The sequence below is a fragment of the Delphinus delphis genome, chromosome 19 (assembly GCF_949987515.2).
Source record: "Delphinus delphis chromosome 19, mDelDel1.2, whole genome shotgun sequence".
In the NCBI taxonomy this organism is placed as follows: Eukaryota; Metazoa; Chordata; class Mammalia; order Artiodactyla; family Delphinidae; genus Delphinus; species Delphinus delphis.
In genome coordinates this window covers 8,840,074-8,864,132 of record NC_082701.1, presented here as the reverse complement: position 1 = coordinate 8,864,132, position 24,059 = coordinate 8,840,074, and the positions used below count along the sequence as shown (strand labels likewise).

The 24,059-nt window shown below is 46.4% G+C and overlaps 1 protein-coding gene across 1 annotated transcript in view; it reads right to left on the bottom strand.

Moving 5' to 3' along the window:
• The window catches only part of SEC14L1 (SEC14 like lipid binding 1), a 52,011-nt gene that overhangs the window by 4,868 nt on the left and 23,084 nt on the right, over window positions 1-24,059 (bottom strand). The window contains exons 3-13 of the mRNA XM_059997917.1: window positions 12,670-12,819; window positions 12,424-12,555; window positions 11,055-11,183; window positions 10,076-10,310; window positions 8,733-8,842; window positions 7,106-7,295; window positions 6,187-6,275; window positions 5,017-5,087; window positions 3,766-3,937; window positions 3,327-3,461; window positions 1,306-1,440 (exon numbers count right to left, since the gene is read on the bottom strand). Of these exons, the coding sequence (XP_059853900.1) occupies window positions 1,306-1,440; window positions 3,327-3,461; window positions 3,766-3,937; window positions 5,017-5,087; window positions 6,187-6,275; window positions 7,106-7,295; window positions 8,733-8,842; window positions 10,076-10,310; window positions 11,055-11,183; window positions 12,424-12,555; window positions 12,670-12,819 (1,548 nt within the window). The remainder of the gene's footprint in view (window positions 1-1,305; window positions 1,441-3,326; window positions 3,462-3,765; window positions 3,938-5,016; window positions 5,088-6,186; window positions 6,276-7,105; window positions 7,296-8,732; window positions 8,843-10,075; window positions 10,311-11,054; window positions 11,184-12,423; window positions 12,556-12,669; window positions 12,820-24,059) is intronic.

Here is a 24,059-nt window from a genome sequence, read left to right as displayed (position 1 = left end):
GCGCTTTGCTTCTCGTCAAGCAGCCCTTTTGGTCCCACCACGGCCACTTCTCACCGCTGACAGAGCCACACAGAATCTCCCTAAAGAGCGGATTCCGTAAGCACAAGAGCTGCATCTAAGCACAGCGGTGGCACCAACGACACCAAAGTGGCTCTGAGGGCAGAGCTCCCTTGGACGTCAGCCCCTCTGCGGACCAGCACTCTCGCTCCTGCATTCACGGCGGGGACGAGGAATTCAGTGCTCATTTCATGAGGCCACCGTTCTCGATTTGTGCTTTACTGAACCCCCAAAGCAGAACTGAAGTGTTCAGTTTTGATGTAGAAACACTTGCACGGATACGTGACTCACAAGAACACGTCACACCACTGGGTTCCCTACCCTGGACGAGAGCAACCACAACCTAAGGGAAGAACTTGGCCTCCCCGCGCCTGCCGGCCTCCAAATAAAAAACTCATAAAAATAATCCTCAAGACACAGTCGACTTCCCCCTACAGAGGCTGTGAATAAGGTACATCGAACCTGTCTTTTTTGCTCGCTCAAACCACAGCCCCATGTCCACTCGCCCCACGAGGCACAGGTGGGCCGTGCGGGACACACTCTGGCCAGGAGGATGGAGGAGGCAGTACGGCGTCAGCTCCCGGCCACCACTGTCCACCCGGCCAGCAGCCCAGCGCGCTGAGCGGCCTCTCCACGCCAGGTGCCACCCCTCCCACGATCCTGAGCCACAAACCTCAGCCCGAAGTCCAGGAAGGGCCAGTCTGTGCTGAGTCCCTCATGACGCCACAGCACACACGCGTGTCAAAACACAGGCACACTCTTGCTTCTGCACCACCACGTGACAGCAAGGAGAGAAAACACATGTGCTAGTTTCTCCTCACTCCATCAGATTTATAGAAACGGGCAAATTCCTTAAAGGTAATAAACACCCAAATCCAGTCAAGACAAAACAGAAGATGCGACTGGTCCCGATCACTGAGTACATTAAACTGAAGAGCTACAAACCTTCCCACGGGGAGACCTGCTGCGCGCCCCTGTGTGTCCAGGCTCTCGGGTGAACTGGACCGCGAGCTGCCTACCCTCCTTCCAGGCGCCCTGACCAAGGGCAGCCACCTTTCCCTCTGAGAGAGCCCTGCTCTCCTGTGTCGACATCTGCCTAAACTGCAGATCAGTGTCAACAGAAACCTAAAGACCAAGACCAGAGAAAAGCACCTAATTCTCCTAAACTACACCCCACTGGGGAGACCCACAGAAGAACCTCGGTGGGAAGCGGGGGCCCGGCCCCTGTGGCTTCGTCCCGGCACCTACCTCGTGCGGGGCCCCTTTGAAAACGCTCGCGGACTGGTAGATGGTTTCGGTCCAGAGCTTGAGGTCTTCGTTCTCCAGCTCCTCTGCGGTCCTGTACAGGGACTTGGGCACCAGGCCCCCCTCTGGCACTTCACACTGGAAATGTAAACGCAGTCGTGCGAGCTGAGCCAACGCAGGCCACTCCTCTGAGAACCAAACGCCGGCAGCGCCATGTCCTGACACAGGCGACTCCTCGGAGCCGCTTAGGAAATGGACAACACCTGCCATGTCGCAGAACACTCTACACTACTTAGCAAAATAATTGTGAAAAGCCACTTAAATACATGTGTCTCGCTTTAAATAAATGAGAACAAGTTGAAGCTGATTTGCCACAGAATTCACACTAGTGCGTATGAGGGACTGCATCCAACTACTGAAGCTGGTTTATGTAAGAATAGTTAAGTACGTATGTTGCGCTGCAGAAGAAAACGTTATGTTAAGAAAAGAGTTTTATTCTCCGCAGCTACAGGCACTATTCTTATTACATACAATTACAGTCAAGATATATAATCTACAAAGAAAGCTTTGTGTCTAAGCCAGATCAAGTGATCGGTCCGTGACACCAGCCAAAAAATAGTAAAGAGCAGCAACTTCCGCATCTGCTTGAAACAGGCCGAATGAGAATTTGCACATTTCATAGATTTCCTAACTGACCCGGATATAATGACTTAACACTCGAGCTCATAAAATCCAAGCACTGCTTACATTATCAGCCCTGGGAGGCGACCACACAGGAAAGAAACACGGCCGTCTACAGCGGGCAGTGCAGCGGGACGCAAACACGCCACAGCGCCGAGGCCACGTTAGACGGCAGCGGGCAGAAGCGAGCACTGTCTCTTCAACGCCAGCCCGACAACAGCACGGAAGAGCAGAGAAGGAGCCTTAACGGCCAGCGTGGGGAGATCTCTGCTAACTGCGGGACTCTTAGCATCCTGAACGCCTCACGGGGGAGTCAGGTCTGCTTCTGCTGCAGCCCAGTTGCTTTCGTTGTAACTGGAAGAAGCAACCTCGCCGGGTCCTGCTCTGATATAATCGAAGTCTGTGGGTTTCTACAGATCTGACCTTGCGCTTTAATCTCACGGGCGCTGGGTGAGTGAAGGTCCTCTACCTCACTTGCTCCTTTGTGCTGCACTGCGATTCCCTGGAGCAGGACTGAAGGCCTCAGAGCTGATTTCAGCGCCGGTTAAATTCCTCGAACAGTCCAGAGGGATTCCCCCGAGCGCCCAATCATCAGCTAAATACGTGAGTCAGCCGGGGGGCCACATCTCAACATCTCAACGGCTAACCTTATTTACTATGAAGGATGATGGAAGTCCCTTCTCTGAGAAGAACCACTACTCCCTGCTGGCGCCCGTCACCTGTCACGTCAGCTAGATGCGTGGACCACGCTTCTGTTTCCTTCACACCACCCCTCCGCCCCGTCAGGCCGTTGTGCCCCCGAGGCTGTACGGTCCTCAAGGAACTAAACTTCTCTGACTCCATCGCCACAGTACGGGGTAAAGAAGTGGAGCCCCCTGCCTGCTAACCGAGCAACTCAACGTATTTAAAACCCCACATCACAACAAGAGAACTAGTTCCCTTAACTGTCCCTTTTAAAATGTTATCCTGATTTATTGTCAAGGGGGAAATCTTTTTGAGAATCAATTTGATTTTTTAATGTTTTAAAAAGATGCACAGCTCCTCTAAAACGATTAAAGAATCTGATTCACACAAAGCTGAGTGAATAAAGCAAACTGCGATCACACTGACCGTAAAACAAATTCTCATTAGTATTTAACAATGGAGAATATGTGTTACCAAAAATTACCGACATGGTTCTGTTTAGTTTAACCCAGTATCAGAGAGATGTCAGCCAAAACAAAACCGGAAAGACAATCAAATAATCCAAACTAAAAGCTCTGAAGTTCCTTTGTGCAAACCAGCATCCACCTCTGCTACCCTCGTGAGCAGCCGAACATGCAGGTGCTTTCCTAGATACGTACCATGCACTCGCCACTCAGGAAGTCTGGGATAATCTCTTTATCGATGTAATCCAGCAGGCCTCCAGGACCCTGGTAGTCATTTCCTGCATAAATAAGGAATTTCCTTCTGGTGTTGTCATCAATGAATGGACTAACCTATAAATAATCAGAAAAAACCACGTAGTCATATTTGGTTTGCTGTCTGTATTTCAAAGATTAAAATTACACACTGATATTACGGGGCGGATTCAAGTTTGACACGCTTTTTCCGTAAAGCCCGAGTGCACGACATTAGGGCCCTCGGGAATTCTTTCTTTCCTTAAATAATCTGAGAAACTTTGATGTCTCCGTGCTTATTTTGCTTTATGACTTCAAGTCATAGACACATACACAGACATGAACGCACATGTGTGCACCTTCCAAGCGGCTACCAGTTATGCAGAATGACATGGAAACCCACCAGAGTCCAGAGGACAGGAAACACCCTGGGGGCACGCAGGATCAGAAGGCGGCCCAGCGTCTCAGGGTAGTTGGCCTCCACCACCTCGATGATGCGCAGCAGGGCCTTCACGCCCGGCCTCCACAGGTGGCGCATGTTCAGCCCTTCCAGGTCCACCAGGCAGGTCCACGAACTGCAGGTGAGATGAGCTCCGTTCAGTACACGGCACACTCGGCAAACCGCGGCCCAGAGTGACTTGCTTTTCTTTTCGATGTTATATACGGTCATTTGATTCCACTTCCAAAGATACACCAGGTTTTAAAAATCACAGTGTAATGAACTCTATATATATCTGCTTGTATCAAGATATGGGATGGGTGTGGTAGGACTAATCCCTGAAACTTCAAAGCCACCAAGAGCTAAGGGACCGTGACTCAAAGCTTCAGTCTGACGCACTCAGCAATCCAGCGAAGGAGGCCACGTGCTGCCCTTGACCTGCTGAGCCCCCTCTACTGACCCAGTGGGGTGTGTGTGTGGCATTTAAATACGTGGTGTGACTGAACGGCGATAACCTAGTCTTTGACAAACGTTATTGAGTCAAGCACTGTGGCAGGAGCTGCGAATACAGCAGTGAGCAAAGGCCCTCAAAGTCCCTGCCCTCCTGGAACTTACGTGCTAGTTAACCATCTATACCCTGCTCTATGCCAACCTCTGAACCACTGCACGTTTTCAAAAGGGTTTACCAGACGCAACAGGGAAGACATATGGGAACATATGTTTATGTATGACTGATTCACTTTGTTATAAAGCAGAAACTAACACACCATTGTAAAGCAATTATACCCCAATAAAGATGTTAAAAAAAAAAAAAAAGGGTTTACCATAACTAGAAGTTTGGTTTAATAGCACAGACTCATTTTTTTCTGTCCCACCTCCCCACCACCAAAAAATAAAGGAGCAAAAACCAACCACCTGTGACTCTGGGCTCCCAAGGACCATGCAGACCTCGGACACGCCAATCCACTCAGACTGAGGGGATGGCAATGCCTGGGGGCAGAAACACCAAACTCTAGCAACGGTCCCTCACAACTGACTATATTACATGCTCTACATGTTTCCCTCTTACCTGCCTCCTAGAGCATTATGGTAAACAGTAAACTATTTCCACTTGGTCCTATAAAATCAAACCAGATTTTGGTTCTAAAAATCAACTAGAAATACTTAACTCATATTCTCAATAAGCTAGCAGGACAAACAGCACCACACAGATACCTGATAGGCCGGCCGAAGACTTTTGTATTTTCTTCACACCGTCTTAGCCCTTCTTCATTTATGGAGAGGACCTACGTACACAAGGGCCATAAAGATTCCATTATCAGTCTAAGAAGCTACCACGACTGTATCAAAGCTATGCGACTGACAATAACACGGCGTGTTTTAGGTAGGTGTGTAAACCAGTCATGTATTTAAATCTTGACACATTCATACACACAAAACACAGCACGGATAAAGAACATTTCTTTCAAAGAGAACGAGCGCTGTCCTGTGTGGCAAAGGGGACAGCTCCCCAGTGAGACGACAGGAGTCTCCAGATGGGCGGGGAGGGCACGAACTGCTGACCTGTCTCCAGAGCAGACACGTCCGGAAGTGTCGGACGTCAGTGTCCGTCAAGTGGGGACACTGTGATGCCACACGTACCAGCCAAGAGAAAAGGCAGTCTGAGAACTGACTTGAAGTCCAGCTGAAGGGAACCCTTCAATCTGGAGTAACAAGCCCTTCCCCAACAGACGTAGTCCACCCGTATCTTTGTGCGCACACGTGTGTACGTGTGGATGCATACGTACGCCCATGTCAGCACACGCACAGTGGCGGGGGCTAACAGAATAGCAACAAAATGCCAACAGTGGATATTTTGGGATAATGGATTATAGATATGCCTTTTAAAGTTTTTGCTTGTTTGTTTCTAATTTAAGGACAATATTCTTCTCTTCATAGTTGCCCACGCGGTGGAAGCTGCCCTGGAAGGGGTCAGGGAGACAGGGAAGTAGCCCTGATGAAAGATGCTAAGAGCCTGGATCATGGACGTGCCAGTGGAGAGAGTGCTATTAAGAGGTCCGATCTGAGGGGCATCTTAAAAAGAGAGTGAGGGTGGGCGGGGACGGCCCGAGCCAGTGGGAGAGAAAGGAACAGGCGACCAGCTCCCCGTACCCTCTCAAGGGGCTGTGCTGATTCTTCTGTTCACACTGCCCCACCGGGAAAAACACTTCTATAATTTTTGTGCCCTCTTTTGAAGTTTTTGAAATATATTAATGGATCTTCCTTTCTAATTATGAAAGTAAAACATGCTGGTGCAACAGGACAGCTGTCCTATCCCACCCCTGCGGGCAGAGAAAGAAAGTGAAGCCACAGCGGAGCCCGGTGTCCTCTGCAGGGGGCACTCACGTATCTCAGCAGGGCCTCCTCGCCGAGGGCTCTCACCAAGCCTTTGGTGTCCATCTGCCCCAGCCTGAGCACGTAGAGGGGCCGCCCGTCTGCAGGGGGAAGGACAGGCGTTGTGAGCGCCATTCCTGACATGAGGCTGGGGACACAGCTCTGAGGCCCTGACAGGGAGACGGGCTCACCCAAGTTCCAAAGGAGCTTCCAGCGCTCTCCCGCTGAGGAGCAGCAGCTGCCTTCTGTGTTGCCCACAGGGCCCCTGCAACCCTGCCCCACCAAAGCCAGCCGAAGGAGCAGCTTATTAGCAGGGCCCCGGAGACGCTCTGCACGGAGAGAGGGGGCCCAGCGGAGCTCTGTCCTCCGTCCGGCTCTACCACCCACACCGCGGCCATTGCCGGGCTCAGCCGTGACCCCACTCCACCCGCCACCAAGTCGAGTCAGGAAGCACCGGGCACGCCTTTCGACGGCGCAGGCTGTCCTGCAGGGCGCCGCGTGCAGGGTAATCCAACCAACCCACGCACACCTCATCATTCATGTTCGGGATCACTGTTCTTGGTTTAAGTTTTGTTCACTCTCCAGGTAGAGCTGAAATTCTGATGTACAAAACCCGGCTACACGTTTTTACAGATATTGCAGGGGTTAAGTCACTGGAAAGTACCTTTCCTAGCACTGTGCTCCTGAAAAACCTCTGCCTTCGAAGTTTTTAAAATAAAGTCAAACTCCACGCAACTAAGGACTGCAGTGGAGCAGGCTGCCCGAGGGCAGCGAGAGCAGGGAGGCAGCAGCAGCCTCAGGCCCTTCCTTCCGCTCTGCAGGGCATCCCCAGGGCGGCGGCGGCGAAACGGGCATCCACTTGCTCAAGCCGGGGGAGGGAGGGGCAGCGTGCCCACGGGCCCGCCTGTCTCGATGCCAAGCTCCCAGCTACCTTTGTCGTGATGGTGCCAGCCTCCCGCGTAGTAGTCCTGAAGGACCTGGGGAGGTTGCCAGGTGTCGAGGATGTAGTCCACCTGGTGCTGCTTTCGCCAGGTCAGAGACTGACACAGGGTCTCTCTGGCTTTGTCTATGTTGAAGTCCCGGGCGCGCAAGAACCGGAGAATATGCTCATCTTTCGGGATCTGTTGAGAGTTAGAGATGTTTCTAAGCAATGTTAAAAGCTGCTAAGGGGAAAAACCAAGTTACCAACGGAATAAGGCTCTGAAAGTCTCACTTCTTATCAACAGCGAGCTGCACTATCGCACTATGTAAAATTAGCCATTACCAGAAATTCCTTAATGCTTTAGAAAATCAGCATGATTAGTCTGAATAATCTTCATGCTATTCCCATTTTAGTTTCAGCAAAGTAGAGTGAAGGCATAAGGAATTTCTTAAACACCAGATGCTTCAGTTCACTGAGCTAACCTACGAGTTATTATGATCTGTGCATTTTTCTGTGTATATATTACACGTAAATAAAAACCCAGAACACAAAACAGTGTTGTTGGTTTTGGTAGTGGTGCTGGTGTCCTGACACACAGGAACCTTCTCCAGGTTCCGCTCCTGGCAATCAACAAGTTCGACAGGTCGGCTTCCCTAAGGAAACCACAGGCCAAGGCTGCGTCTGGGTCTCCCGTGGACTGGCTGCCCTTGACCCCGGCCACGCACTCACTGCCACATGCTGCTGCTGCACAGATGGGGGAGATGTGGTTGGCACCCCCTAACTACCCCACTCCTGGGAAGATAAAGCACTGAGACGGCATCACCTTCTCTCAGAAAGGAGCACCGTCACAAGGAGGTGGCTAGGAACGGCGGTTCCAGAACCTAAAGGCCTGGCTTCGACCCCAGCCCACCACTCACTACAAGACAGAGCCTGGGCAAGTTACTGAACTCCTCTGTGTGTACCACGGGGCTGATAAAAACAGCACCACCTCACAGGGCTGCTGGGAGGATTTAATTAAGATCTTAAAAGAGAGGCTGGTGCACGGTCAGCACACAACAAATGGCAGCTCTTACCACAGGGGCTGTGTTCTCAATCACTAACACAAACGGTCCTCAGATGCTGGGCGCTAGTGACCAGGACTGACGGACTTAGAGGGCAGGCCAGCGAGTGAATAACACCCCGACACACAAATCCCTCTGCTCCTACTAGTCCCCGTCAGCTGGAGGATTACAAAACTCTAATTCCTGATGAGGCTGCTTACCAAAACCCTCAAAATCAAAGCCCAGACAGTTCGAACCTCGGAATAATCTGTGAACCACTTCCAAACCTTCTGAAAATTAAATGTATGAATACTTGGAATACAATATTGCTTTGCAACTGGACATATAATTGTTTTTCAGCAAGTCCATTCTCTGTAACATCTACAAAAGTACAGCTAATTATACACAGTAGGGGACCATAACTTGCCACGAAAGACTCGGATGCCACACACGGGGATACGGATTCAATGGCTTTTAGACTGGAAGGGACATTCCCAGCTATGGCAATCGGGCACATTTACTCTGAGTCACTATGAACAGGACCAGGGATCCGAGGTTTCACAACAGCGCCCCTGCACATGAGTGTGAATTCTCACTTTGCCCTTGTGGGTCTCCTGGAGCCACTGGCGAAGTCGGATCAGGCAGCTCTCCTGCAGTGGAGTCAGGTCACCCAGGTATCTCTTGATGTAGTCTGCGTCTAGTTTGTCTGGAATATAAATTACAGGACATCATTTACAACGAAGAACACAGAAGCTCGAAGGCTTCCAAAGTCCTCCTGCTTGGTGACGTTCCTGTGTGGTCCCGGAGTCTGAGAGGTGACGGAACCACAGGGACGGGGGACTCTAACCAGCTACCCTAGAGACCCCCAGTGACAGTCTTTAAGCCCAATCACTGCCAGAGCCACACAGAAACGTGCCGATTCCTTTACACGCCCCAACTACCACCAGATCAACTCTGCTTGCGAGATATCAACTCTATTCGTGACAGAATGACAGCTGTTACAGATATTTAATGATATTTAATTCAAAGTTACATAAGGAGGACGCACATCATATAAAACTACAGAATAAAACAAACAAGTGGATCTAGACCTATTTTGGATGTTCAAGAACACAAGAAATCTTCCTCATAAGGTAACATAAACTGGAAGAATGAGATTTCAAATTAAGCATAGCAAAGAAAAATTCCCAAAGTGAAAAATAAAACGTATTTTTGCCAAACCAACTAAAATACCTGCCACCCGTTGGAAAGTAACCAAGGGCACAGCTGAGCCGCAGAGAAGAAGGTATGGAAAGATAAATGCCAATAATTCAACAAAACTTATGAGGGCAGAATTTTCTTGTATTTTCTTATTGTACAATGGGCACAAGCTTGAGAAATAAAAAAGAGGTGTGTGCGCGTGCACGCGCACGGGCATAACGCACGAGAAAGGCGGCACAGCGTGGTGGAGCCCGCAATGAGCCTCAGTTAACGCAGGTATACAATGCGAACAGTAAGCATTTCCTACCTAAAAGGAACGACCATGAAACGAGTGAACATTCATAAAGTGCTTAGAACAGTGCCTTGAATCTAGTAAGCCTAAAATGTGTCTGGAGATGATATAATTGTGTTAGAAAGATCAGTTCCTACCTTACAATTCCCTGAAGATACCTTCAACTGAAATGAAAAACGTTTCCTGGTCTCAGTAAAAGAATAACTTGATACGTCCCTTCCTGCCCATTTTTTAAAAACTCATAAAAATAAGAAAAACTTATTTTTTTTAGAAGGAAGTTTCTTCATTCTAAGAGAAAAATAAAATCAATGTGTTATATAAGCCAGAGGAAAGGGGACAGTAACGAGACCAATTTTCTGCTCGTGTAACCTCTAAGCGTCCCGAGAGGCAATGGCTCGAGGTAAGCCTGGAGTCTTGCTCTCAGAGCGAAGCCTCGCTCAGACCCACCGTCAGGGGTCCCCACCGCGGGCTCAGGCACCCCGCTCGGGGTGCTGAGGGGCTCGCTGCTCAGCCCTTCCTTTAGCGCAGGGTCTGGGACCACTACAGCCAACGGCGCTGCTGGTTTCTTGCAGGATGAGGACATCTCTGAAGAGGGTGCAAGGGAAGGTGGAGTCCAGCGGGGCACAAACGTGATGCCTTCTTCTTCTAGCTGACGAAGGTAGTACTCAATGATCTCTTTTCCCTTTGAAGCAAAAGCGGTTTTAAAGTTAGTATATACTGAGTTTTCAAATTATTCATCCCTCACGGGTTTTTAAAACCATGATAAAAACTGAGTTACATAAATAGGAAAAAGAAAAGCCAAATGCCTTTGTGGCTTGTTTTTTTTTTTCATAATCTTACTTCCTCTTCTCTAAAGGTCTAGGAAATCATATCTAAGATGGAATTTTTTATATAACCAGTTAAAAGCACTGATTTACCACACTGGTACTCAACATGTGCTTTGTGTCTCAATCCAAATGCTTTCCAGTATCACTTAAAACAAGCCTTCAGAAAGCACTCCTAATCCCATACATACTGATACGTTTCGCAACCCAACTGCCACAATGATGAGCAGCAGCATGAAAACCAGAAGGAAAGGAAGACTCCAAGGAAGACGAACCTCACCTCTCAGCGCCTGGGACCCGAGAGACCCCCTGAAATGCCTCTTCAGGACAGCAGCGCCTTCACCCAGCAGGGCCCTGCTGGCCCCGGGGCTGCTGGGGGCTGCTGCCCGGCCTGACTGCAGCGCTCACCTTTCCCAGAAAGCCCGGAAGGGGGGTGGGGCAGGCCAGCGCCCGCAGACCCCTCCTCCTCAGTCCCCCAGCGACCAGCATCACCTGCAGCCCCGCCCACCCCTTCCACCCCCGGGAGCCCTGACTAACCCGTTCCCAGCCTCCCAAAGAGACTCCCGCCCACCCGCTTCCTTAAAATCCCAAGACAGACTCACTTTTTTAATGTTGCTGGTATACTGTTTCATTGCAATTTTTTCCACTGTACTTTCAAAACCAAAGAAAGATTTAATATCTAAACTTGCAGACTGTTCAAAACAGGTCCAATCTTCATTTTCAGGGTGAACCTGCAGGTAAAAGGGAAAGTATTCCCACTAATTATACTGACAACTGAGAATATCATTTGCTCCTCAGTCAACTGGTACCCAGGAGAAACACTTATTTTACTACTGATGTTATTATCATGAAAACAGCAGATGGAAAAATTACACAGAGAGGTTCAAATTCATGAAAAGGCTCAAATAATGTTTCTAAAATAGTCTAAAAGTGACTATTAGAAGGAGAGCTTCATTTTCGTTCTTGGTTCAGTCATTCATTCACCATATTCATCGAGCCATGTTCTCCACCATGAACAAAACCAAGATCCCTGCCTTGTGAAGCTTCCAGTCTAGCAGGAGGAGACTGACAACTGGCCACAAACATACAGGTAAGAAATGATATCACTGTTGAAGATAAGCACTATGGACAAAAGCCAAGTTGGTGCAGGTTAAAGGGATAGAGGGCAGGTTACAGAACCGAACAGGGTGCTCAGGGCTGGCTCCATCGAGAAGGGGAGAGCTGAGCGAAGCCGGAAGGAGGGAAGGACGGGAGTCAAGCGGAGGTCTGGGGGCAGAAGGAGCAGAGGTCCTCCGGGAAGTTCGCCTACACGACCACAGCCAGCGAGACAGCGGGCAGGCCGTGCCCAAGGCAGGCAGGACAGCAGAGGAGAGATGAGGAGAAAACAGGGCTTCACGAGCCACTGCAAGGCCTCTGGGCTTTTCCTCTGAGTGAAATGCAGAGACACTGCAGGTGTTTGAGCCCAAAGAAAGCATGACACGATCTGACATACTTTAAATGGATCACTTTGGATTCAGTGTCGAGGATATATTGTAGGAAAGTAAGGGTGGAAGCAGAGAGACCTATTAGGTTTTTCCAATAATCTGGTCAGAGAAGTTCTTGAAAAAGGGTGGTGAGCAGTGAAGACGGGGGGCAGATAAACACACTCGGCTCCAATCTTCGGGGGACACAGTAGCCTGGGTCCCTCAATACACATTTCTAAAGTGTCAGAGTGGCCAGAAAAGATGTGGCATATTAAAGAACAAGTCAGGCCATCACTTGGCCACCTGAACTGCGACAACAATGTAATCCACCCTGCAGTACACCACACCTGCCGCTCCCGCTCGTCAGAAACCGGTGACTTTATGTGATGAAGAACTGCCCTCTCAGACAGAGGCAGCCCTCACGCACTGCTTAAAGCAGTGGCCAAACAACTCTCAGAAGCTCCGCGCCAGCACACTCTGCGCCTCTGCCTGAGCGCCGGTTACTCACGCTGTAGCAGCAGTGCTCGTTGATGATGACGCGGTTAGAAAACGTTTCATTACGGGCCTCAATGTGCAAAGTACGTTCCCGAGAATTCAGTGAGTTTTTCTGGATAAAATAAACATAATCGACTCCTGCAATCTTTAAAACAGAAACAGAAAGAAAACGGGTTAATAACAAGAGCAACAGAAGCTATAAGCATAAGTTCATTTTGGCTTTGGGGGGACTGCCTTTTAAGGTGTCCTTTTCAGTTACCTTTTTCAACAGTCTAGGGGCATCTATATCCAGTTTGCAGCGCCTTTCTATAACATGAATAGCCCCATCTTCACTCTTGAATTCATTCACAGTGTCACTGTCCACAAACATCGGAATCAAAGGACACGTAGGGAACCTCCTTTCATAGGCCTATGAATAAAATTTTTTAAAAAAGGAATTGAACAAAGATGCAACCTGACAGTCTGTCTTTGACAGTCTCCCTGGAATAAAATCACCTCTTAATACATGGCAACACGTTACATCACAGCCATCTTCATCTTTACACCTTAAGCTTTCATGATTTTAAAAAGAAAAAGACATTCAACGTTAATGGACTGGAAGACTCAATATTGTAAAGACGTCAATTTTCTCCACGTGGATATAGAGTTTTAACAAATTCCTATCAAAATCACAGCAAGATTTTCTTCTGTAGCTTATAGACAAGATTTAAAAATTTATATGGAAAGGAGAAAGAACGAAAATAGCCAAAACAATTCTGAAAAAGAAGACCACATCGGGAGGCATCCCTCTCCTGGGGATTAAAGCTTACTACACGGCTACAGGAATCCAGGCTTCGTGCACGGGTGAAGGGAAAGACACACAGGTCAACGGACAGAGCAGAGAGCCACAAGCTGACCCACACAAACATGCCAACTGACTTTTTTTTTTAACAAAGCTGCAAAAGCAATTCAATGGAAGAAGGATGGCCTTTTCACACATATTACTGGAGAAATTACACACCCACAGGCAAAAAAACAAAAAGGCCTCGACCCCTCGACCTAACCCCACACCTTACATAAAAATTATATCAAAGTGGATCATGAACTTAAACATTTCTGTAACATTCTTGAAATGACAAAATTATAGAAATGGATAACAGATGAGTGGTTGCCAGGGGTTAAAGAAGGGCGGGGGGTGGGAGGGCAGTGGGTGTGACTACAATAGGGCAACAAGACGGGGGCACTTGGGAGATGTTCTGTCTTGACTGCATCATGTCAATATCCTGGTTGTGATGATGTACAACAGTTTCGCTGGATGTTACCATTTTGGGAAGACGGGTAGAGAGCACATGGAATCGCTCCATAATATTCCTTGGGAATAATATGTTATTAATATACTATGAGTCTACCATTATCTCAAAATGAAAAAAACTTAATTTAGAAAAAAGAAAGAAAAAGACTTGCTACATAATTCATCCAAACTTTTAGAAAATGTACTTAGGCACCAGATTTAGTTTGCTCTGTAGCAATCTGTGAAGATTACCGAACTAAAGATACTGTTGAATTCACACTAAAACCTAAGCCATCCAAAGGATCACAGGTGTGCAAACACAGGAAACCACAGGGCATGGGATGACAAGTGTCTGGCCGTAAGAAGAAACCTAAAAAAGGCCCAGGGCTCGCCTCGCAGTTCTGCTCCCCCTATAATAAAGGACGGTACCGTGAGATGTTGTCATGTTAGATTGACGGACGCCACTCCCCTCTTAGGCGGGAGTAGAAACGGAGGCAAGGGGAATTGAGACACCCCATCTTTAATGACAAGCAAGCACAGATTTAAGGAAGAAATTTACGGTGTTGAAAGATTAATGAAAGTGTGGAAATGGCACAGACTGCTCTGACTGCACTTCTAACAAGGTGCACGTGGTTTCAGAGCACCATCATACTAAAAAAGTTGGCCTTCTTGGAGAAGTTCCCTGAAGTTCCCCTTCAACAGGCTCGACCATTTGAACGTAAGTACACTCATCACACGAGCGGTCACAGAAGACCGTGTAAAACACCAGAGTGACCTAGCAATTCCTCCACCCAGGATGTTCACGACCATTTCATTCCAAGTAATTCTCAGTTTTCTGGTATCTCATCTTCTCTCCATAACATTATAAAGTTACCCCAATCTGAAAAATGTATGCTGCCCTCCTGCTCTTTATATATTTATACTGTACCAAGCTAGGCAACATGGGAGGAAGGGGAAGAGGAAGCGGACAGTTCGGGAAACAGTGTCAGGGAAATACACAGGAGTGTCCTAAGAATAGCAAGTGCTGTAAGGGCTTAAGAAGAAGAAAACACACAGCTTAGAGGAACAGAGGGACGGAGGCTTCGGAAGGCTTCCAGCGAGAGGAGGCATTTACACCGGGCCTCAAAGCATGGAAAGGGCTGCTCATAGTCAGCGATGAGGGGAGAACATTCCCAGGAAAGAGACCCCAGGAGCGCGACTTCGAGGATACCTCGGGGCGTGAGCACAGAACCACAGCCGGCAGAGGAGGGAAACGGGGGCCTGCAGTGACGCCGTGACAAGGAACATCCCAGCTCAGCGCCAGCCGCGTAGCCAGGCCCCGAGAGCAAGACGGGGGTGGGGGGGGGGAGACCAGGACCAACAGGAGGCCCCGCCCTCTTCTGCAGGGAAGGAGGGAACGCTACCATGTGACCAGATGGTCAGGAAGGGAGGCAAAACCCACATGGTGACCAATTACATTTACTTTTTAAATGTTTTTACTTTGGGTGTTGAAAATATAATCTTCATGCTTATGTACTCCCCGCCATTCAAATACATTCTGAGTTCCGTGACTGCTACCATGGGATGATAAATCGCACGATAATTCCCTTAATGCATATTATAATAAACAACGTTTAAGAAGTTTATTCAGCCGCTGAGATCGTAACATAGATAATTTAGGCCTCCACGAGGCCCTAAAATTTGTTAGTATTAAGTACTGCACACACAAACAATTCTCGAAAAAAAAATTGCTGACTATCATTTGTTCTACACACTGACACTGTCTAAACTGACTTTTAAATTTTACTACATTAAAAAAAAAAAACTGGCTTTGTCCATTGCAGGACTATGACATATCAAGAAACTGAGAATACAAGGGCTTCAAACAAAACAATTCTTTTTAAGTTACATAAAAGGTAGAGTAAGCACTTAGCAAGAAACAACCTAGGCTCGGATCTCTCCTATTTAAGTACCTGTTATATATCATTTTCAAAATACCCACATCTTTAAATTCTTGAAATAGAGTGGTCAGCATAAGGCATTACCCACACAAGCTAGCCCTGAATTTAAAACATAGTAAAAACTTTCCATTCCCTGTAAAATTATCCCTCCATGCAGATTCATATTTGCAGAGACATCCATTTTTACCTCGGTATGCCCCAACCAAATGGCATCTGAGGTATCCAGGCTAACGAGCCACTAATACAGGAATCGGTATGCTCCTCTCCAAAGCTCTGTCGTGGTGGAAAGTGGTTGGTAAGCATCTACCCTCCTCCCTCTACATCCGTCACCCTGCCACCAGATGCAGGGTGACACTCAGCCACAGGGCAGAGACCAAGTCCTTTTTCTCTTTGATTATCCAGGAGAACAAGGACCTTACTCAATGCCTAGTAAGAAGAGAGTCACTGTTCAATAAACATTTTTTGAAATACGGAATAAAAGCTTCCTAAATAAACCAATGAATCCAGCTTTTTGCTTCTGTGCTCACTTACCCTGGCCTTTCAGAGATATGTGAGGTTAATGAGTCCTGCGTACTGTTAGCATAGAAAACCCTAACTTTCTAGAGGGTTAAGGAAAAGGAAGACTGCAAGAAGTTGACCAAACTTTAGTCTCTGAAACTGCTTAGGATACCAGTACCCTAGTTTTCCAGCATGAACTACAACCTGTAAAGTTTCTGGAGCCTCTGAAAAAGAGCAGCATTCTGATTTTATTCAAAATAAAATATATAATATTATTAATATAATTAATATATGTTCTAGCTCCATCCACAGGAAGGGCCTACAAGTGATGACACCTCAGCTGCCATGAGCAAACTTGGCATCCAGATCTTGTTTCCTAAATACCATTCCCTACTAGAAAGGAAGCTGTGCTCCCTGGAGAAATGGCTGATCACAAGTCTGGAGCAAGGAAAGGTCAAGGTTAGTCTGAAGTATTTCTTACCAGAAATCAAGGAAGTGCTCAATGACTGATGGGGAACCAGCCTGAAGGGGTTCCACTTGCCAATCCCGGGATAATTTGAGCAACATAAAGAAAAAAGGTGGTAAAGCTTTATAAATCATAGAGTGATCCTCAAGAAATATGGGCGGGGGAGGAAATTTTACAGAAAAAGATCACCTAATAATCATAGAAGGAATGACAGAATTAGAAAAAATCATCATTCTGCAACCGTCAATTTATAATAACTGATTCAGGCAAGGATCATAAATGGTTGCTACAGAAAGGTAGTCGCTGGAAGATACCACAGTCTCAAATTATCGTCCTGCCGATCATTAGTGACAAAGGCACAATGGTACCTTTATAATGGAAAGATCTAGTAGACATCACCTTAACCAAACGATTGCACTTGGGACAATCTGACAATCCAATGGTTGCAATGGAAGCACACACAAACCCACGAAGTCCTCACGACGCAAAGGGCAAACTAAAGCTAATCGTGGGGAGCAATCAGACGAATCCAAATTGTGGAATATTCTACAAAATAACCAGCCCGGACGCTTAGAAAAGAAAAACTGTCCACGTCTTGAAAGGTGGACAAAGAAAGCAGGGATGTGTCTACAATAAAGACAACTGAAGAGACAGGACTATGGAATGCAATGCTGTCGTGGTTCCTGGATTGGAATAAAAATAACTCTATGTACTCCTTATTAAATAATATTATTCTATCAGTGTCAAATTTCTCAGGTGTGATAATGATGACAGTTATGTAAGGAGAACATCTATTCTTCAGTATTTAGGGCAAAAGTGTTAATATGCAGCTTACTTTCAAATGGTTCTGCAAAAAAAAAAAATATATGGTGTGTGTGTGTGAAAAAGCGAGATAAAGCAAATGTGTTAATTTACCTGGGTGAAATGTATACAGGTGCTCACTATACTTTATCAACTTTTTTTTTAAATGACATTTGTTGTTGCCTTTTTTAAAATATTTATTTATTTGGCCGCGCTGGGTCTTAGTTGCGGCACACAGGATCTTTGTTGCAGCATGCAGGATCTTTAGTCGCTGCATGTGGGATCTAGTTCCCTGACCAGGGATCGAACCCAGGCCCCCTGCAATGGGAGCGCAGAGCCTTAGCCACTGGACCACCAGGGAAGTTCCTTTTTCAACTGTTTTTTAATAGAAATTTTTCAAATTAGAAAGCTGGGAAAAATATTAATAGGAAAAGGTAACCCTGGGGGGGAAGTCCTCACGTAAACCAACAGTGCTTTTCCAAGTAACTGATTAAGTACAACATTGTCCCATTTTATACGTGAAAATGTACACAACTTTTAGGTTTGCCCACAGCCCTAACCCAAGGCGCACCTGCTCCTCCTTGTGGGGCCTCCTGCCCGCGGCCGTCCACTGCAGCTCGGAGGAGACGCAGGCCCAGGGAGCTCCAGCTTATGGTTTTTCGAGAGAAGCCAGCAATCCGGATTTTATGAAGCTTCCCTATTTTTATAAAACCCTGTTTGGTCCAAAGAGCCCACACTAGCAGGCCTTCAATTTTATCTCCGCAGGAAGAAATCTCTAGGAGAGAAGTGAGGAAGAACCCCATATTTCAACGCTCACCAGGTTCCAACCACTGCGTCAGAAGAGCAGAGGTAACTTTCAAATGTCTTATTTTTTTGCCAACTATCTGCAATATTATCAAGTCATTTCCTAATCACACTCGATATTTAACAAATACAAAAATCAAGAAAGGCTGAACAAAAGTAACTCTTCCAGAAGTAGTTTCTTCAGAGGGGGAGAAATGTTCTTTGATGTCTCCTCTTAAAAGGAAAAATTACTTTTGGAAGAGGAATAACCATTGTAGTCATTTGCTCACTCTTTTTGTCTAACTTAGTGATCGTTTCAATGGTAGAAGCAGCACTAAAGCCTTGTCCACTTGCCCCTGAGAGGAGAGCTGCTCCTGGGTAGCAACTCCCGCCCACCTTCCTACACCCACTCTTCCTCCTTCAAAAGAGTTCTGAGCCTGCAATTTGGGAGCTTGGAAACAGTACTTTCGGTTTTTAACCAACCTCCGAATGCAATTGTGACATATTAAAAGCTGGTACTGTGCCAAAGAAAACCATATTTTAGTGAAGACATTTCAACTTGTGCATTAATGAGCTTAACACTGCATAGTGCCAGGAAAACCCATTTAAAAGAAATTCCATTTAAAGAACCTACCTTTAAATTGAACTATGTTCATACCCAATTTAGCCAACAAACTAAGCCCGTTGCTTTCCCTCAACTTGTCTATCCTGTGGCACCAGGCTTGACCCTCATGAACAGATAGGGTTCCACCCTGGAAAGAATCAGTAAGTGAAAAAGCTAACCATGGCTTAAGTCTCTCTTAGAAGGTGCCAGTGTTCAAAGAAATATACAACATATCAAGAAAACATGGCAAGTTGATCAAAGTCCCTCAGAGTTATATTTCTACAATTCACGGAGTCTCAAAACAACAGCTACGTAAAGAGGGCCTACCATAACGCAGCCCTAGGCTAAGGTTCTGGAAAACACTCGAGTGGAAGACACAGAAACATACGACTGTACACAAGGGCAGCAGAGAGGCCCCAGGGAGAGGTGAGCCACCACCGAAGGGGCTGTATGACAACAACGTCCCGGCTGGGTGGTTCCAGAGGCTTCTCGGAGGAAGTACGTCTGCCGGGGGTCTTCAAGGGTGGGCAGCTTTACAGAAGTAACCCAAAGGGAAGGAAACATCCCTGGTGGCAGGGACAGGAGCAGAACCAAAAGGAAGCCAAGTTGGACGAGCCCCGGGGAGCAGCTAGAGCGCGAGGGTCGCTGCCCCGACAGCGGCAAGCTCCACGTCTGTGGCTGAAACTCAAGAGCAGACAAACGTCCAAGCTAATTCCAGACGTGAAACGTGACAACCGCCCAGGGAACCCGGGGCCTGGCACTGCACCTTGTCCCAGTTCAGCCCTCGGTGGGCCCTCGCACTCCACCCCTAAGCCGAGGTTCCAAATCACAGGCCATTTGTGAATAAATGTGTTCATACTCAACAAGATATGGATAAAACCGGAATTTGTAGAAATCTGAGCCCTTTTAAAGAAAAGTTACAATCCAGTTAGTCATGATATACTTCACTCATCCAAATACTTATTGACAACCCTATCATATTAGCTATTTTCAAACCAGTACAAGACCAACAAAGGAACAACGGTCACATGGCACACACAGCTGTCGTAGTAAGAGCTGCATTTAACCCAGCCATTTCCCTCAGTCGCCCGTCTTCAGATAGACCAGCGTATCAAGTCACGACAGGCTGGATACCCACCGGTAAAATCAAACAAGGAAATAAAATGATTATACTAGAACTAAAAAGATATATATAAAAATTTAATATACTCCAAGCCATTTCCCTTTAAGATCAAACATATCTGACGTTTAAATTATGAATTTCATCTTAGACAACCTCAAATTCCATGGTCCTGATAACACTTTTTTAAAATTAATTTTTATTGGAGTATAGTTGCTTTACAATGTTCTGTTGGTTTCTACTGCACAGCAAAATGAATCAGCCACACACATGCATACATCCCCTCCTTTTTGGATTTCCCTCCCCTTTAGGTCACTGCAGAGCACTAAGTAGAGTTCCCTGTGCTATACACTATGTTCCCATTAGCCGTCTAGTTCATACATAGTATCAGTCGTGTGTAAGTGTCAGTCCCAACCTCCCAATCCACCCCACCCGTCCCTTTCCCCCTTGGTATCCACACATAACACACTTTTTCCAGCGGCAATACTTAGTCTGGAAAAGACTTGAGTTCAACCTATGGTGCCATAATGTCTAAGGAAAGGGCACATAACCCAATAAGAGGTCGATTTCTTTTCTAGAACCTTCTCGTTGAAATGTGATTTTGATGAATATTGTGGAGGGCACAATTAGAGCTGAAAGAACAGATGGTGAATGCATTGCTCACATACCATGCACCAAAACTCTTGCAACTCCAAACATTTTAGACAGTTTTACCAGGAACGTATCCCTTTCTCCCAACACGCACTCCCACAGTGCACAATGATATAAACCAGCTCTGTTTACTTTTGATAAATGAGCCATTTCAACATACATTACTCTGCACAACAGAGGGGGAATGCGCAAACACTGAGAAGAAACGTGGGGAATTTTGCACCAACACATCACAGTTTCTTTCACTCATAAATCCACTCCTTTGCTTCAACGGTCCTAAACATGAAATCTTTTTGTTAAAGGATAAGACACTTCAGGAACTGCTTCTAAAATCCACATCTCTTCTCTTGGGAAACAGCACACAGACTCAGGGCCTTTGTGCCAATTGGCGTGTCAGGCCTGCATGAAGGAAAGTCACTACTTCCAGTGACCGTCTGTGTCCTCTGCACTTCACTCACACCTTTACCACCTGCCCCTTAACGGACCTTCGGACGACTATTACCAGGCAACAGTGACAATTCTAAAGGACCTGGTAAAAACTACCCACAAAATTAAAAGACTTCACACATAAAAAGTTTTAATTCCACAGAGAGGTCAATAATCTGATTTATCCATACTATGATATTTTAAAATAGTATCCAAAAAGAAAAAAACAGTAGTAGGGTTTTTTTGTTTTTTGTTTTATTTTGGCTGCGTTGGGTCTTCGTTGCTGCACGCAGGCTTTCTCTAGTTGTGGTGAGCAGGGGCTACTCTTTGGGATGTGCGGGCTTCTCATTACAGTGGTTTCTCTTGTTGCGGAGCACAGGCTCTAGGCTCATGGTCTTCAGTAGCTGCAGCACGCGGGCTTCAGTAGTTGTGACACGTGGGTTCAGTAGTTGCGGCTCACAGGCTTAGTTGCTCCACAGCATGTGGGATCTTCCCGGATCAGGAATCAAACCCGTGTCCTCTGCATTGGCAGGCAGATTCTTTACCACTGCGCCACCAGGGAAGTCCCAATACTAGGGTTTTTGATCTCTTAAAATATCTGGTTCGTGATGCCCATGTACTTGACTCTACTCCACAAGGCAGCATTCTTGCAGATCTGAATGACAAGTGGGATGGAAGTGCTCTGAACCCAAATTCAGGGCGATGGTCTCTTCCCAAACAGCCACATAAGTTGTTCCTAGAGAGTTCTACCAATTTTAAGATTTTTTTTTTTTTTTTAGTGGTACGCAGGCCTCTCACTGTTGTGGCCTCTCCCGTTGCGGAGCACAGGCTCCGGACGCGCAGGCTCAGCGGCCATGGCTCACGGGCCCAGCCGCTCCGCGGCATGTGGGATCTTCCCGGACCGGGGCACGAACCCGCGTCCCCTGCATCGGCAGGCGGACTCTCAACCACTGCGCCACCAGGGAAGCCCCCATTTTAAGATTTTCTACCACAAATTTTCCTAATCCTTTGGGTCCTAGAAACAAGCACTAGTTCATGACCGCCCCCCCGCAAAAAAAAATATCAGCGAGCAAAGAAACAAAGGAGTGGGTATAACAGAGGAGCAGGCAAATATCAGCAAAGAACTGGGACGTCACCCATAGAGTATAACCGGACAGCGCCCGCCACCCCCGAACTCTCCCTGCAACATACTGTGAATCGTGGTTGCGATTTTACACTGCACATACGACAGTCACTGTCCTGCTAACAAACTGTTCCTGGTTCATGGGAAATGTCTACATGTTAATATTTTATAATGTTCAGCAAAAAGTACCATGGCATCTAAGTATCTGAGTCATCGCTATGAGGTCAAAACAAGTAGGAAAACAAAGAATTCTGCTTAGAAGAAAAAGAATCATCTAAACCTGCTTACAAACTGGCTTGTTCACATTGGCTAAAGCAAGACTAGCACAGGGCTCTTGCTTTAGATACAATGCACAACAGGAAGCCAGTCTCAGGTGGGCCCTGGTGGAAGACAGAGCAGACATTACCCCTTCTCTCCTTGCCAAACCTAACACGTACGTGGGTGCTGTATCGTGAAAGCCGTGACTTAGCGAGGCCTTCCAGAATACTGTACCTCAAAGTTCTTGTAATGTGTTCCTCTTCAAGAATTTCCAGGCAAGACCACCTGCAAACTTTTGTTAACACAATTTAATAGACTGACAAAGTTACTGGGTTTTCAAATAAACTCAAAGGATAATCAGTATGCTTGATTAACTGCATCTTCTGCATGTTAATTTAGGTTAGAAAACGATAGCCACCCACACTTGTCCAACTGTGTCACTTTCTGAAAGATCTCAAGATTGACATCTAAGTCAATAGCCTGGGGGCTCCATACTTCCAGCGGGTTTATTTTCTTGAAGATAATGATTGATGACATTTCTGACTGGCTTATCTGGGGTCATCTGTCCTTTAAAGCACTGTCACTTGGTGCTCTGTGTCAGAGGTTCCCAAATTTCGGTTTACAGCACCCTTGGAATCTCAGCAACTTTTTCACAGTGCCCCAAGGCCAAAAGAAATACCATTTATTAGATTAGTAGGTCCAAACAATTTAAAAAGCATTTGTGTCTTAATAACTTAGTAAGCATTTGAAAGAAATAATGCACTTAAGTTGAAGGAAAAGATGTTTCTGTTTCATTCCTAAATGACCAGAACTACGTGCGGGTGCGCGCGCCTCTTAAGAATCAAGCTGGAGCCACACTGCTGCCCCAGTTTCCTGGAGTTGGACACCAACTCCTCTGAGGCACTTGCCTTTAGCACAGCAACCACTGCAACCCTAGCTTCACCAAGATGCGACACCATCAAAAGAAATGCAGTGCGAGCCTGAAACCGTGAACTAGCTGAACTAGGAGCCTGCAGTGTTTAAGAAATGTGGAGTATCACTATGCTTCCTCAAAAATTAAAAATATCCCATAGCACTGGGGTGCTCTGGGGTGTCTCAGAGCACAGTTTGGGAACTGTGGCTCCAAGTGCTTTAAATTTTATTCATTCATTCACAAATCCCTTGCCTATAAATACATTATTCAAAATGCAAACAAATGAGCTTCAATCCAAGTGATTATCCTCTACTATCAAACTTTCAAAGGGTCCGGTGTTCAAGTTGAGTTTCCAATTTCTGCATAAAAGCCTTCAAAAATCTAAGAGAGGGGTGGGCAAGCCTTTGCCATAAGTGAAGGGCCAAATGGTAAATATTTTCAGCTTTCTGGGCCAGTCTCTGTGGCAAATATTCAATTCTGCCTTTTGAGGACAGAAACTGCCACAGACAATATGTGAACAAATTGAGTACAGTTGGGTTCCAATGAAACTGTATTTACAGAGACTGAAATTTGAATTTCATATACTTTTCACATGTCATAAAATAGTCTTTTGAATTTTTCCCAACCGCTAGAAAATGTAAGAATGATTTTTAGCTTGTGTACAAAAACAGACAGCAGGCCATCGTGTGCCCACTCCTGAGCTAAGAGATTAACTGTAACAGGTTCCATTTAATTATTTTCTCACAAAAATTCAAGAGTTATTTTAAATGCCAACCAGTCAAAATTGTGAAGGACA